Source organism: Thalassophryne amazonica, chromosome 23 (assembly GCF_902500255.1).
Source record: "Thalassophryne amazonica chromosome 23, fThaAma1.1, whole genome shotgun sequence".
In the NCBI taxonomy this organism is placed as follows: domain Eukaryota; kingdom Metazoa; phylum Chordata; class Actinopteri; order Batrachoidiformes; family Batrachoididae; genus Thalassophryne; species Thalassophryne amazonica.
The window spans coordinates 32,163,719-32,180,988 of NC_047125.1; the positions used below are offsets into that span (position 1 = coordinate 32,163,719).

The following is a 17,270-nucleotide window of genomic DNA, read 5'->3' on the forward strand; positions in this document are numbered from 1 at the left end:
TAAAAGTCTGGTGATATTTTGGATAATTTAAAGTATGTGGTTACAAACCCAAGATCTGATTGTGGTTTCTGTTGAGGTCTCATAATTTATTTTTGAGTATGGAATCCTCTGTCCCTTTAGACTTGGAGAAAATTGGCTTTAAGTGGATTTGTCCTCCCATCTTTGCGGTTAAGAGCTGTCATGCATGAGAACAAAATAAAACTTAATAACAACAGTAATATAGTTAATGGCAGGGAAACGAAACAACTGGAACAAAAAAATCTCTTCACCTGCCCTTGATCCAAGAGGATCCTCGCAGCGAGCTCAGCATCCTGAAAGAAACAAAGGAATAAATTTGTGTTTAAATTAGGGAAGTGAGCCATTTTTGTGTGCACAGACCTTGAGAGATGCGTTTATAAAACAACCTGGGGAGTGCATGTGCTTTAGCGAGGAATCTTTTCATTTGAAAAACATGTGATAAACATGGATCAATATCACTTATGGTTTTGATAAAGCTTTTAGAGTCAGATCCCCTTCCTGAAGTGAACACTCTCCATTCATCCAGGGAAGCAATCAGCACCAATTTGGGCTGCTTTTCCCTGGTGGTTTGACTTTCATGGAGAGAGAGAGAGAGAGAGAAAAAAAAACCCACACAAAAGCAAGGGTGAACAATTTGTGGCCTGTGGGCCAAAAATGGCAATACAAAAGTTTCTTTTTGGCTTGATGTGGTGTAAATTCTTCTCATCCGGTGCTCTGAGTTTTTTGTAATGTCTCATTTTTCTATTTTTTTTTTTTAAAGAAAGCAGGAAAGTCTTTGTTTCTCAGTTGTTTTTTTAAGCACTGGGTTCTGCCCACATGACACTCTGGAGAAAGTCTCAAGAGATGCGGGTGCTTATGGGACAGTGGAAAGATTATACGAAGGGAGTGTGTCACTTAGAGTGCTTCACTTGTAAACGCACATCCATTTGCTCGGCTCATGAATTATTGACATCATGAGCTCTGTGGAAATTTTGCTGCTTGGAAAGAATAAGTGAACGTGAGGAGAAGACCTTCAGGTCACTGGAGAGAACACGCTGATCATTCACAAACTGTTCTATTAAAATGTATTCATTTGCGCTTTTGGCTGTGCCCGGCTGCCATAGCAGATTGGGCACAGTTCCACGTAGGGATTTGGAACAGGTTTTACTCTGGATGCTCTTCCTGACAGCTACAGTTCCACATGGATAAACTTACCCACTGCTCCTGGTGTTTCCATGCAGTTTCTCAGCCAAATACTAAACAGAACAGACTCAGCATCACGTCTGAGGTCTGACGGGATGAGGTACGCTCAGAGTCAGAGCAGCATGGCTGCACCGCCATCCATATGAACACACACCTCAAAGAAAACAGGTCCTTGGCTGAGTGCCATCACGGTACAGCTGGCCAATCAGCACAGCTGTCAAAACATCAGATAGAAAGTGGATGTTGATGAATTTTCTAAACCTTTTGGTACCTCTAAGTAATTATGACAGGAGGGGTGGAGCTAATGTGCAGCCTGTGTGAAAGCAAACTCATTACATTCCCGACCGAGATATTTTGTTTGGTTCAGGGAAGATGAGATTTATTATCCCTGGAGAAGTGCCTGTGTAGCTTCAATTATTAATTTATACAGTCATTAGTATTTCTGAAGTTTTAATCTATTAAAGGGGTTAGCGAGAGAACGCCCATCCTGATTTTCTCAGAAAAATACATCATTAAGGCGCTTTTTTTGTCTGATGAACATTCCACATTTCAAATATAAGTAGTTTATAAGAATAAAGACCAAATGCTGACTTTTTTTAAATTCATCAGCCACAAAGAGTAAGAAATTTTAAGGCCTTGTCACACCTTCATGATTTAGCCAGCATATGCTGACCGTATTAAAAACACTGGCATATGCTGAATTTTTTTCGCACTGTTGGACGCATACATAGCATGTTCTTAACCTATATATAACATTTAAATTAATTTACACCAACGACTGCGTGTTGCATACGCAATTTATGCCCAACAATAGTTTCACTTAAGCAAAGCGTGCGGCAGCGTATCACTGACAAGCACATGGCGATGGCACTACAAATCTACATTGCACAAATTTAATCCCCTCAGTGGCATGCAATCTGGAGTGGCAGTGAGTAAGCCTGTTGTAAATTGTGTGCGACTGCGTGCCAGTGCACAAAGAAAATTTTGAAATGTTCAAAACTTATGGCAAACATTAATTTTGTGAACTACTTGTGAACATTGAGCAAACCTATTTTCTCAAAGCGTGCAGGGCATGTGAATGATTATGATGCGATAAACATAGCTTTACAGATACATTATCTAACTCATTATATAACAGCTGAGTGGATCCTTGTCATTTGACTGGTGCTTTGTATGTCACATGACATGGATTATTCATCCCGTCTGCTCTGTTGCCATGCGGCTGGTGCAGTGTCAAACCCATGACGTCATGATGATGTTGGAGGACAGCTAGTGGGCATTCTCACTACCTTGCTGGATCCTGCATGTCTGTTCACCATGGAGTCTGAAGAATATTGATGCGTTCCTCCTGCCAAACCCTTTTTTTTTTAACCAATCGCTGTCAATGCAGCGGGATTATACCATAGCTGACACATTCAGTAAGTTCTGTGGTCGTCGGGAACACGTCAAATAAGTTACACATAGATTCACAGCATGTTACTCACAGGTTATAAATAAGGTACGCTAAACATTATCTTGCCATAGTTCGACTTATGAGTCACAAGTAACATGTGTGGGCATGTGCATAACTTACCTGCAATTTAAGCCATACACTGGCATACGCCAAAATTTTGTGCATGCTCAAAATTTTTCAACCACCTCGCTGTACTACGACATATCAGCATGCTTCAACATGTCCTTAACTTGTGCAAAACTTACCCCTAACTTATTAGACGTACACCAATGTATGTCAGCGTTTTTAACACGCTCAGCATACGCTGGCTAAATCGTGAAGGTGTGACAGAGGTTTTAATGACCGCTCATGGCCCACCTGCTGTAACTTCACTGCCCACCAGTGGATGGTGGTCCACATTTTGAGAACCACTTAAACACTTAAAAAAGACTAAATTTCACAGATTTCAAAGTCATGTAGTTTGACAACACACCAAATATTCAGCAGTGATCTTTATCAGCAGAGACAAAATGCATTTCTGGGTGAATGGAACCTTCCTCAACCTGCAACTACAAGTTTGTGATTTTCATATTTAAATTTTTGATGAACAATGTTTAAATGTAATGTGAAAAAAAAAAACCTTTGATATAGAAAAAAAAAAAAAACATATTAGATCATTCCAAATAATGCAAGTCTTCAGATACTTTTTGTTTTGGGTTTGATCGGGTACCATTTACAGAAAAACAACAGAATTTTAGACTTTTTAATGTCACTATATTTCGACTCTGTCGCCTTGCCACGTTTGCAACATGGAGCATGATGTTCCACTTCTGCCACCAGATGTCAGCCGTGAGAAAGACAGCGCAGCTCTGCAGCGCTGCATCTGCAGAACATCACGACACAGCATTACAGCAGCACGTCAGACTGAAGCAAAGGAGCTGCTCTGCTCCCTGTGGGCTTTGACGTCAACCTTGTTAAATCTGAGCTAACGCACACAGGCACAATCTCACATGCATGCGCACATTCACAACCATGAAGACTGTGAACAATCCACACCACCGACATCAAGCCTTGCTGCATTTTTGTTTGTTTCATCCTGGAAAGCTTTTGATTTGATGATGATGATGATAAGCTTTAATAAAACACCTGGTAAAATGTGGAATGTAAAATTTATTATTTTTGTTGATAGACGTGATCCATCTTGAAAGAGTCTGGAAGGTTAAATCATGCACGACTTCCAGTGGCGGCTGGCCCATAGGGGGCGGTAGGGCGCTGCCCTCCTAGATGTGGAGGGGAAAAGTCATAATATATATATATATATATATATATATATATATATATATATATATATATATATATATATATATATATATATATATATATATATAAAAAGTATTATCAATGTCAGTTTTACTTAATAGTATGTGCCTACATGTAATATGAATGATTAAAACAACACTTCCTCCAACTGACTCTCATTCAACAGTGCATTTCCACCGACAGAAGCAGAGAACGTATTATTCCTCGTCTTGGGCGCTCATTCAATGCACCCTTGAAGTGCAGCGAAATAACCAATTGTATGTAGTTGCTAGGGAAAATTAATAAATATTTGGCAAATCAACATTGCCAAAATGAATGGCTTTTGGGCGCCGGAATTTTAGCCCTTGCTACAAAAATGCGGGAACGTTAGATTGAAACAGTCAGTGATACACGTGACGCTGCAGCTGCTGCTGTCAGTCAGTCAGTCAGGCAGGAAGAGATGATGGTGATGACGACGTTTTGGTTATATTTATTTATTTTTATTTTGTCTCTGTGTGTTTTGCTGGAGTAAGTTGAAGAACTCTTCGGAGGTTTAAACTGGGACAAAACTAATCAAATCAATGACACCAAAGTTTCGCGGGGATTCTTTTGGAGGCGCATGGAGGTGCGCACATCAGATCTTTCTCGTGGTTTAATGACAATTGCACATCCCGGTTGGAGGAGAGACGTTTGTCTGACTCGTTATAAACCGTGTCAGGCTTCATTCACACTGTCAGCACGCACACGTCACGGAGGCTGCTGATCTGCGCTCTTTACTGCGGCGTGGAAAGGAGCGCATCCACCTCTGCCAGCTGCGGACTGACTCCTCTGGATCCACTTCAGCTCAGCTGACGAGCTGCTCGGATTTATTCCTGAATGTTGCTCCTGGTGTGGAAGCGAGGATGAAAATTTAAGATAAAACGAATGAGTGATGTTTGTTTGTTTGTTTTAGGGGGTCAAAGCTGTGATCTTTTTTGGGACAGCAGACCAGTTATAACGGTAATAGGGGAGGCCGGGGCTGTTTGTAACAGTGTTCAAAGCTGCAGCCATGCTGGTATTTTGATTTCACTTTACACGTTATGAGGATCAGTTCACAGAAGTGAAATATTCTTTGGAGTATTCCACACTCTAAAACAAATTATTTGCTCAGTTTAAAAACAAAACAAAACAAAACCCTAAAATAGCAATTTGCATGTTTTTTTAAAGAAATTCTAGCTCAGCCACTGAGTTCACACAAGACACTTATAGTCAGACAAACCCAAGTTTAGCAACGCATTTAATTAAGTGGTTTTGTAAACTTAATTTGCTTTGTCCTCCACACTGTTAATTAATTTTAACCAGTTTAATTTAAAGGTTTTAGTGTTATTAGTTAGTCAAGTTATTTAATTTAAGTTTTTCTAGCTTCTTTAGTTTGCCTCCATTCCACTCAGTAATGTTCATGCAAAATATTACCTTAATTTTCTCTCGCTCTCTCACACACACGCACACACTCTCTCTCTCTCACACTCTCACACACACACACACACACACACTCTCTCTCTCTCTCACACGCTCTCTCTCTCTCTCTCACACACACACACACACAAACATTCTCTCTCTCTCTCACACACACACACAAACATTTTCTCTCTCTTTCACACACACACACACATTCTCTCGCTCTCTCTCTCTCACACACACATTCTCTCTCTCTCTCACACACACACACAAACATTTTCTCTCTCTCTCTCTCTCACACACACACACTTTCTCTCTCTTTCACACACACACACACAAACATTTTCTCTCTCTTTCACACACACACACAAACATTTTCTCTCTCTTTCACACACACACACACACATTTTCTCTCTCTCTCTCACACACACACAAACATTTTCTCTCTCACACACACACAACATTTCTCTCTCTCTCACACACACATTCTCTCTCTCTCTCACACACACATTCTCTCTCTCTCTCACACACACATTCTCTCTCTCTCACACACACACATCTCTCTCTCTCACACACACACACACACACACACACACACACACACACACACACACACACACACACACACACACACACACACACACACATTCTCTCTCTCTCTCTCTCTCTCTCACACACACAAACATTTTCTCTCTCTCTCACACACACACACACACACACACATTCTCTCTCTCTCTCTGAAGGTGGTGTGAACATTGTAGTATGAACATAATGTTCTTTTGTCAATTGAAGAATTTTTCCATATTTTGAAAGAGTGTAAATTTGCTGATATTTTCTATTTTGTTAAGGGGGTGTCATTGTGAACCCCAGGATCTGTTTGTCTGAAGATAATGGCAGTTCAGTACAGTTTGGTGTACTATGTGTGTAATTGGTGTCAAATGGTGAAATGTTCTTTGCTCAAGAACTTGAGTGTTGTATTTGATACTGTTCCTTTCCAAAGTAGAAATGGGGCCTAATATAGCTGTAAATGGTTAACTTTATCTGTAAAACTGCTGATTTTGAGAAGGTCATGAAATGATTATTGTGGAATTGTAGTAATTTTCCGACTGTTCACTTGAATGCCTGTACTGGACAAGGCAAGGGAATCTATTGGCACAGCAGCCCCACCAAGACTGTTTTTCACCAGCCGCCACTGACGACTTCCCATGATGCTTCATCACTGTGGGAGGCAGGGAACACCAAGTGCTCTGCATGTTGACCGTTTCCTCTGAACTCTGACCTTACATTTATGTACTATGCATATGTGGGAGTGAGAAATCATCTCTGACCTTGGCGGTGTCGGCCTGACCCGTGAGTAAAGGCTTGTCCTCCGTGATGGCGATCTCCTGCATTTCCGTCGTCATGGTGTCGCTTCCTGCAGAGAGAAGAGCACAAAGTGCATTAATCTCTTTTTTTTTTAATTCTCCTGGCTTCTTCCGCTGCTCTGCGTGCCTACTGTAAGAGTTAATGTCTTCTTTGACACAGACGTGCGCACACACATAAAGTCATTACATTACTGCACGTCGCTCTCTTCCTCTGGGACTTTGTTGGGTGGACTGTGGAACAGTACGAAATTTAATGAGTAATTAGTGCCAGTAGACACGGACAGAGAGGGACTGTGGGCCAGAGTCTGGAAGATGAGAAGCTTTTCTCTACTGGATTATAAAAGAAAAACAAGACTCCAAGATCAAGGATTACAACAAAATGGGTCTGACAGTGAATTACTGCTGGAGATTACAGTCCATTTTCTGCAACACCTAACTAACTGGCATAAAGATGACACCTTTTAGTACAGACCTGACCTTCACGCTGAAAACTAACAGCTTTGACGATCATCTTGAACACAGCCTCGGGTTGGTAAGGTTAGCCCTTACTGGCGTAAAGTGCCTTGATTCGACTTTCTTATGATCTGGTACTATATAAATATAATTATAAGTGAATAGTATATTGATGTGTATGTCTGTGTGTCGACATGTAGTAGTGAATTTATATTTATGTAAATATGACTGATTAGAATTGTTGGACTTGTACTAGCAGGGGTGGACGCTAATAAGCTTTGCTTCAGCCCACACCCTTTCGGACTCACTAGTTTTGTCTGTGTTTGTTTGTGGAATTGCTCATTTTTTTCTATTTGAATATTTTGTGTGCCGAATTAAAAAAACTTTGTCACTTTGTCACTTGTAATTAGTCTCTACTCAAACAGAAAATGTCAAGGAATGTTATCTCTTCCTTCTACAGTCCAAACAGCAGGTTGAAGGCTGAAATACATCACCTCTGTATAATTACAGGTATCATCCTTTTTTTCTAGTTTTATAAGTCATTCAACTGCTGCACAAGCTTTCACTCCACATAACTAGTACATACTTGCTCCAAATACACATAGTCTACATGTTTCACTAAACATTACCTTCACATCGGGTGAGCTATTTAAGATGCAAATTTCCCGGCTCCCCTTCTGCCTTTCAAAACTGTCACTGATGAAACCACATCCCTGCTGCTGCTCAGCCCCACCTTCACCCCAGCATCGACCTGTGGAAACGTGCATATTGAATTATCACTCCTCAGCATCACAAGCAAGCATCTTCAAGGAGTGACGAGGTCGGGGCCTAGACGCCAAACTCAAACTGTGTTCTGCTGCTGCAATAAATATGCTTCAAACTTGGATTCTGATTAAACAATCTGCAGATTGCAACAGAAAGTGAACTTGCTGCGCATGTGTGCAGAAAACGAAGAGCTGCCCCAGGGAGGCCCAGAGTCTCCTCTGAAAGAAATGATTCATCAGCAGTAAAGTCGCCCCCACCACACACATACTCCACCTCAGTGCTACTACTGTTTGCCTCAAAGGTTCACCTCTCCCTCACTCTCTCTGCACCTATTTATTAGCCTAGCACTTTGTGTGCTCATCGTTTCTTACAGGCTGCGTTCATGATGAACGTGAATGTGTAAGTTTTCTCACCGTGGAGAGCAGCTGCTGTTTTTACCATGACTGCATTAAAATGAACAGTTATCACTTAAAAACAAGCCATCATAACACGATGGAAACGTTGCAATTAATCTGCGGCTCCTTTCTTAACGTTAGCAGCCACATTCCAGTCAAGCATGCATGGGACGTTTTCCTCAAAGTGATGTAAACGCTGTCAGAAACACTTGGAAACGTTATGATTTCAGTGCGACATGTCCTGTAAAATATAGAAAAATTGAAATAATGCAGGCCACTATCCAGCACCAAAATGTCAAAGAATTAACGTATGTCTCAGTACCTCAAGAATTTAGATTTCTGTTCTGCCATTTTATTCACAAAAGCCTCCCTGTTCCCTGTCACAGCGGTCGCAGCATTGTTGTTAACCTCCGATCTGGTTGATCCTGCGGCAAACAGCGTCAATCAAGTCGGCTGTGCACCAGCCTCAGCCTCCGTGACACTCCGTGCCGGTGTGCCCCCTCCCCAGCGATCGCACACCCCCACACATTGGGGTGTTTTTCTGGCTGCTCCTTCTCGGCTACATGGACTGTGGTCACCACCAAGATGAAACAAAAAATGCAGAGATCGTGCTCTGATCATCGGGGTTGGTGTAACGCTTGTGTTTGTCATGGTTTGTGTTGTCTGGATGTAAACAGGATAAAATAAAAAGCTGAAGTTCTTTATGTGCAATTTCCACGCAAAGATGGGTGTGCATGTGGTCAGATTCCCACCAAGTCTTGCGCTAAAAAAAAAACGCGAGATGCCATCATGCCACAGTATAGCAGCGCTATGATGGCAGTCAGTATAACGGCGCAGCACCGTTATTCCATTGTCTGGGAAGAACCCCAAGAAATGTCATAATTAGAATTCAAACACTCAAAGCGGAACTGGCTGAAGATTTAATGTACCAATGAGGAGTGATTTGGAGGCGGAGTCCTTGACTAATGTTACTTCTTCATAATGATCTGTTTCGATATATATTTTTATGGTTTGGTGCTATTGTTAATGCTTCCCTTTGTAGTGGTTGTATTTCCCCCCTTTGAGCTTCCTGTTTACCTTCAACATGCAACTGAAGGGAAACCAACTTTTGTTTTAATCCCCTGGTCTGCCACAATGATTTATCTTTAAAGTACTTCAGTATTTCTGACAAATCTAAGTAACACTCTCAAATAATCATGACAAATGCCAGATTTTGGTCTCTGCCCTGCCTTCTCCATCACTAGAGGCCTTATGGAGCCAGTTTCTGGACCATGGCCTCGCCAAGGTTTGTGAATATGCCTCCAGCATTTGGCACATTCACACACACACGCGCGCACGAACACACACACACACACTCTCTCACTTCCTTAGACTTTATCAAATTTACAGTGGTACATGTTTTGACACTTGTAAATCATCTAAAACCCATCTGTACTCCGGAGTTTCTGGACGGTTCTGTTTAATGGCTCTGCAAATGAAGTGAAAATGTTCTTATTGTGAGGCTCCAGTTGGAAAAAAAAGCACAAACTAAAATCTCAGTATTAATGCCTACAGTTTGCTAAGCCTGATTTCTTCCTGAAATGTCCCATTTTCATTATTACCTTCTGTAGGCAGATCGGTATCTTGCTCAAAGACACTCCAGCTGGAGACGAGTGCTGCTTGTTTACAGGGTTAGGGTTGAACATGACTCCTCTGGCTGAATGTCTGATCTCTCTCTGACAGACTGCTGTGCCACACCTCGTCCTTCACTATTTTTGTAAGTCTCTTTCCCATGTGTCCTCATATGACTTTATGACCACATGCGTGCTTGGACTTCTATATATAATGACACTCAATACCATGTGGACATAAAAAGAAAAACATCTCTATGTATGCATACAGTAAAATGATAGAAATATGTTGTGATAGAATAGAAAGATTTAGACGACCCAAAGACTTTGATTGCCATTTCTTTCAGGTGTGGTCTAACAAGGTTTGAGGAGATTATTTAAAATTTAGAGCTTTTGGTAAAATTCTATTGTACCTGCAGTAATGGTAAATGTCCACAAGTGGAGATATTCCATTTCAAGAATCTTGTGACATGGCGATGACCATTCTGTTGCTTATAGTGGTAGATTACTTGGGGCTGGGTCCAAATAAATTTTTGATGATAATCCAATGAGTGAAAACACAGAAATAAAGACTTAACAGTTTTTTCTTCCAAGTATCAAACAATATGCCAAACTTAATCTCGTTTCACTTTCTAAAATGTACACATTGGTGGGTTTTCCATCACCCTCCACGTAACGCAAGTTTAAGTAGCGGATTGAAAACAACAATAAAAAACCTCACAAATAGGTTTGCCAAAGTTGGTTTTTCAGGAGATGAAAAAGTCTTATTTTTGAAAACTGCAATAGAAACAACTATTTCCACTATTACAGGTCACATGACGTACAGAAAGTCACATGACAATCTAAAATACATGACACCATAAGTGTGGATTGACAAAAATATGGGCTGCTTGTTAAATAATTATAAGATAAAGTTACACCAACAATGGATTTTAAAAACAAAATGGAACAACAACGACAGTTAGGGGAAACTGGGGCACGGTGAATCATGGGGCACAGTGAATCAGTAGCTATATCTACAAAACTGAATATATATTTGCAGCAGTTATGTCATATTTTTATGCATAAAGACATCCTCCTTATAAATTAGTGTTTTGTTTTTGGATACATTAAGGGTAAAAAGTTTTTTCCTATCAAAAGCAAATTTTGTGGATGTCCGTGTCTTTGTATTTATTTCTCACAACAGAGGAAAGGTGGCCCAAAAAATTGTTCTTAGTTAGAAGACTACCCCACCCAACTGATGAGCATGTGTTATGTCTTCTCCAGACTATCAGCTATTTGATAACATGACTCGTGTGTCACATGCACCTCGGGGCACAGTGAATCGGGGCACAATGAATCAGTCTAGAAACTGATTTACTAAGCCCCAGTATCAAGTGGCTGACAAATATTACTTGTCGAAGCTTACACATTTATTTTTCCATGAATTATTTCTATAATTTGTGTATATAAACAACTGTTTTCACTTTTGAACAGAAATTATGACAGTTGTATTTATAATAGTTTCTAAAGGACGTGTATCACTATATGACACTCACACATTACATAGCTGGTTTGCTGGATTATAGTTTGTATATGCATCAGCATATATTTAAGAATTTTGAAGAAATATTTATAATCATATGTTTTTTCATTATATTCTAAGTTGATTCACTGTGCCCCGTGAATTGGTGTCCGGGGCACAGTGAATCAAAAACTTGTAAATTACACTTGGGGAGACATAAATGACACAGCCTAAAGCCCTGTTTACACATAGACGGTTTTGTCGGCGGGTAGTACGTAGACTGAAGTTTGCGGTAGTTCCGGGTGTTTTCACGGTGGAAAGGGATGGAGCATTTCGTCGGAGTTTTGACCGCCGTACTATTCACAAATAGGGGGATAAAACGCCGCTAAATCCGCCGAATAAAGCGGCGTTTTGACGCCCACCGGACACACGTCAGGCAACGGGGGTTAATACCCAGTTCTATCCTTTACAATCACAGGTTAAGACGCGCGTGAGAACGGCGGTGTTCTGCTGCCACCGATAATGCCCTGTGTACCGCTGGTTAATACCCAGGTTTTTATCCAGGCAAATCCTGCATTACTCCAGGATCATTTGCATATAGGCACTGCCCCCAGAGTATAATAGGCTGAAGCAGCAGGAATACATGCCTCTGTCACTGCAGGGGGAGGGAGATCATCCTCAGCCTTTTCTTCTCCTTCCTTTCCCCCTCCTCAACGTGTTGCTCCGTCTCCACCACAGGCCTCCCCTCTGCTTCTGAACCAGACCTCTTGGTTTCCTTCTTCTTTAAGTCCTTGCCGCTGCCAACTTTCTTTTAGGAGGCATACTGGAGCTTCTCTGCAAAAATATCTGGAGCTGGCCGCAAGTGAGAGGCCTGCATGCAGCGCGCTAGCGTTTTTATACTGACTGCCGCCTATCGGCCGTTTGGAACACCGTTTTAACCGGGAGGTAGCGTTTAGAACGGCGTAATGTCCGCTAGCGCTGCCGTTTTGTCTGCCTCTGTGGCCAGTTAAAACGCTGTTGTGTACGCCAATGTGGGCTCTATCTCCATTTTATATGACGTTGATGAGGGATACAATGCCGGCCGCCGAATAATGGCGGTGTAAACTGCGGCACTACAGGAAGGGACAGGATGAAACGACGATTAAAAAGTATCAAACGCCGTTGTTCACGTTGTCTCTGTCGTCACGCGAATTCTCCGGGAGCGCTCCCGGAATTATTCGACAAGTTGAATAATTTTTTCGACAATTCCCGGTGAAGCCAGAACTAAGCCACGCCCCCTAGCGCCGGCGTTAACAACGGCGTTTGATCCCTAAGACAGCCCGGAGGAGCCAAAAACTCTTCCGGGACGCTTCCGGGAGCTCTTACCGTCTATGTGTAAACGGGGCTTAATAAACAATAACTTGCTGTATTAAATCCATAATAGAATGACCTAAATCTATGCATAATGTGTTTATGCTGCCACAAAACAACATTTCTGATCCACTGTGCCCCAGCTTCCCCTACTGTGAGAGGACAAAATCATGCAGTCGGATTCTATTAGTCACGGAAATGCTGTCATCTTGCAATCGATTTTGCAGATGTTCTGAAAATAAATGCTCTACTTTTGCGCAATTTTGTGATTGAAACCCAGCTACTGTTCTTGACTGTTTTTAAGTCTTCCAACATCACTAAACAAAATTATTTTTAAACTTCTTCAGAATGGTTAAAACCAAACATCAATCCTGCCACTTTTCCCCACCTAGTCCGCCCACTCTGCACTCTCTTCTTCATCTCTCTACCAGTTTTGAACAGCTGGCCCCAAGTATTGAAAACTCATCCACCTCCATGCACCCTCTCTTCTTCATCCACATATACTCCCGCTTGCCCTCGCTTTCATTCCCCTTCTCTCCAGTGCCTACCCCACCTTTCCAGGCACCTAAATATGCTCAGACTTTCACTAAAGATGTTAAAAACCAATAGTTAATCTACCAATTTTTGAGCATATAATAAGCACTCTGAATTCTTCCTTGTTAAAAATAATTTTTACACAGTAAATGATGAATCCTGAAGCTGTATTGTTCAAAATGAACTGGGATCTGACTGTTGTTACACCAGCTGCAGACAGAGAGACAGATGGTTAAAAAAATAAACTCACGTGATCTGCTCAAGCATTAAAGTGGCACTAAAGTGGGTCTTCAGCAACTCAGCCACTGTGTTTAATCTCTGTGTTTTTAAAATCAGCCTAACTCCCTCCTCCATTACATCTTTCTCTATGTCTGGCTCTCTCACCTCTCCTGTCTGAGTCCACGTGTTCTGGAGCATGTTACAACTGTTAAACTCACAGAAGGCACAAGTCTGTTAACATGGGGGGGGCAGTGACATAGAGAAAGATTTACAGGAATGACAACTGGGGAGAGATTGGGAAATTGGCAAGAGAACATCCTGTCAGCTGAGAAAGAGAAAAATGCTTCTTGCTTCTCATTGGCTTACAGTTCACATTTCAGCTGCCAACAACAACAGTTGTTCATTTCATCTGTTGCAGTAAACAAGTTCCATGTCTCCAACAGCAGAGAGCTTCACTAATTAAAAACTAATCAAAGCCTGATTTATTTGCACCCATAATCGTGCAGCACGGCGACATTTCATTCGTTTCCAGTTCACAGACGACTCATTCCGAGTAGGCACAATCTGTTTGTGTCAATCCCCTGTGTCATCGCCCTTTTCTCTCCCTCGCTTGCCGTCAAGCTGACACCATCTCTTTGTCCTTTAATGTAATCTAATGCCACCACACAAATGATCCAGAAGCACCGAACAGCTGGGTGTGGTTGGTTGGACATGGATGACGCTAAAACACTTGACCCAAACAGATGACGTAGTTCCTCACATAAAATATGAGGTTTACCAACACTTATTCTGCAGAAAGCTTTGCTCATGATGTTGAAAACAACACTGTAATAGTCACCAACCCGGCAAATCTGGCAACTCTGTCTTGCCAGTAGCATATCTCAAAAAGACATGAACATATTTCTATTAAGTCTGGAGACTTGAAGCGATGATTTGATATGTGGCAGCAGAATATTTTTTATTAACAAAACAGCCACAAACATGTAGGCTTTGGAAATGAAACAAACACACACATCCACATGGAACTTCAACTGCACCTGCTCCTAATTCCCATCATGTAGGTGGCGGTTCTACACTAAATCACTCCCCGGGCAAGACTCCCTCCGAGCGCCCCCCCCCCAAAACCACAAAATTATGCACAAACAGCCATTTAAAAAAATATATTTTTAATATTTTAGAAGTGCCCCTGAAACTGTAACTGAAATTGACATCAAAACACTGCAGACTACAATATAACTCTTATACAAAACACCCACCAACTGCAAATTTGAATGAACATGACCTGCTATGTTCACTTAATCTCGTTCTATCTCACATACCTCAGTTGTTTAAATATTAAAACAGAATATACTGTAAAATACAATACAATTAATTGTACACTCAACAAAAATATAAACGCAACACTTTTGGTTTTGCTCCCATTTTGTATGAGATGAACTCAAAGATCTAAAACTTTTTCCACATACACAATATCACCATTTCCCTCAAATATTGTTCACAAACCAGTCTAAATCTGTGATAGTGAGCACTTCTCCTTTGCTGAGATAATCCATCCCACCTCACAGGTGTGCCATATCAAGATGCTGATTAGACACCATGATTAGTGCACAGGTGTGCCTTAGACTGTCCACAATAAAAGGCCACTCTGAAAGGTGCAGTTTTGTTTTATTGGGGGGAGATACCAGTCAGTATCTGGTGTGACCACCATTTGCCTCCTGAGTGCAACACATCTCCTTCGCATAGAGTTGATCAGGTTCTCAATTGTGGCCTGTGGAATGTTGGTCCACTCCTCTTCAATGGCTGTGCGAAATTGCTGGATATTGGCAGGAACTGGTACACGCTGTCGTATACGCCGGTCCAGAGCATCCCAAACATGCTCAATGGGTGACATGTCCGGTGAGTATGCCGGCCATGAAAGAACTGGGACATTTTCAGCTTCCAAGAATTGTGTACAGATCCTTGCAACATAGGGCCGTGCATTATCCTGCTGCAACATGAGGTGATGTTCTTGGATGTATGGCACAACAATGGGCCTCAGGATCTCGTCACGGTATCTCTGTGCATTCAAAATGCCATCAATAAAATGCACCTGTGTTCTTCGTCCATAACAGACGCCTGCCCATACCATAACCCCACCGCCACCATGGGCCATTCGATCCACAACATTGACATCAGAAAACCGCTCACCCACACGATGCCACACACGCTGTCTGCCATCTGCCCTGGACAGTGTGAACCGAGATTCATCCGTGAAGAGAACACCTCTCCAAAGTGCCAAATGCCAGCGAATGTGAGCATTTGCCCACTCAAGTCGGTTACGACGACGAACTGGAGTCAGGTCAAGGCCCCGATGAGGACGACGAGCATGCAGATGACCTTCCCTGAGACGGTTTCTGACAGGTTGTGCAGAAATTCTTTGGTTATGCAAACCGATTGTTTCAGCAGCTGTCCGAGTGGCTGGTCTCAGACGATCTTGGAGGTGAACATGTTGGATGTGGAGGTCCTGGGCTGGTGTGGTTACATGTGATCTGCGGTTGTGAGGCTGGTTGGATGTACTGCCAAATTCTCTGAAACGCCTTTGGAGATGGCTTATGGTAGAGAAATGAACATTCAAGACACGAGCAACAGCTCTGGTTGACATTCCTGCTGTCAGCATGCCAATTGCACGCTCCCTCAAATCTTACGACATCTGTGGCATTTTGCTGTGTGATAAAACTGCACCTTTCAGAGTGGCCTTTTATTGTGGGCAGTCTAAGGCACACCTGTGCACTAATCATGGTGTCTAATCAGCATCTTGATATGGCACACCTGTGAGGTGGGATGGATTATCTCAGCAAAGGAGAAGTGCTCACTATCACAGATTTAGACTGGTTTGTGAACAATATTTGAGGGAAATGGTGATATTGTGTATGTGGAAAAAGTTTTAGATCTTTTGAGTTCATCTCATACAAAATGGGAGCAAAACCAAAAGTGTTGCGTTTATATTTTTGTTGAGTATATATTTTGTTGAACAGGATGCTCCGCCCGGAGCCAAAGGGGAGCAGAGGGCACGAGGAGGACAGCGCCTGTCCCCAGGGACTATGGTGTCAGATCGCTGCTAAAACCACACTTGCGTAAAAAAAATGTTCGGGCGTATTATATTATTTCACACGCGTAGATATTAACTGCTCACTCACAAATTATCTCTGGCTTTTTCTACAGCAGTTGCTATGATCCTCAGTACTGGCACACCTGGATCGTGCAAAGAAATGCTCCACGTAGCCATCATGTTGTAGCTGACATTCCCTTGTAATGCAAGTAGTAACCACTCGTTTGACACAGTTCCATTTCAGCAGTATCCAAGGATCCTGGAGAGAGTACCACAGATATCAAATCAATTTATTTGTATAGCGCCAAATCATAACATAAGTCGGCCCATAGCGCTTCATAAGGGTAAGGACCTTACCAACACTCCCCGAGCAAGCATGTCGGCAACAGCGGAATGAAAAAAAAAAAAAAAAAAAAAAAAACCTCCCTCGAGTGGTTTGTTTTTTGAGGAAGAAACCTCAATCAGACTAGACTCAGAGCAGTAACCCAAACTAACAGCAACGAATATCATATAAACATCATTGAATCATCAAACACGTAGGATGTGGTCATTATCTTAGATCGCTAGTTAGTATCCTGGTGTTTCGCTCAAGTCTCATCAAAAATGTAAGCTCAAATATA

General features: G+C 41.9%; 1 protein-coding gene across 2 annotated transcripts in view; it reads right to left on the reverse strand.

Moving 5' to 3' along the window:
• Window positions 1-17,270, reverse strand: part of ndrg2 (NDRG family member 2) — a 49,550-nt gene that overhangs the window by 13,312 nt on the left and 18,968 nt on the right. For both annotated transcript variants that reach the window (XM_034164223.1, XM_034164224.1), the window contains exons 2-3: window positions 6,697-6,782; window positions 270-311 (exon numbers count right to left, since the gene is read on the reverse strand). In XM_034164223.1, the coding sequence (XP_034020114.1) occupies window positions 270-311; window positions 6,697-6,771 (117 nt within the window). In that variant the 5' untranslated portion in view covers window positions 6,772-6,782. The remainder of the gene's footprint in view (window positions 1-269; window positions 312-6,696; window positions 6,783-17,270) is intronic.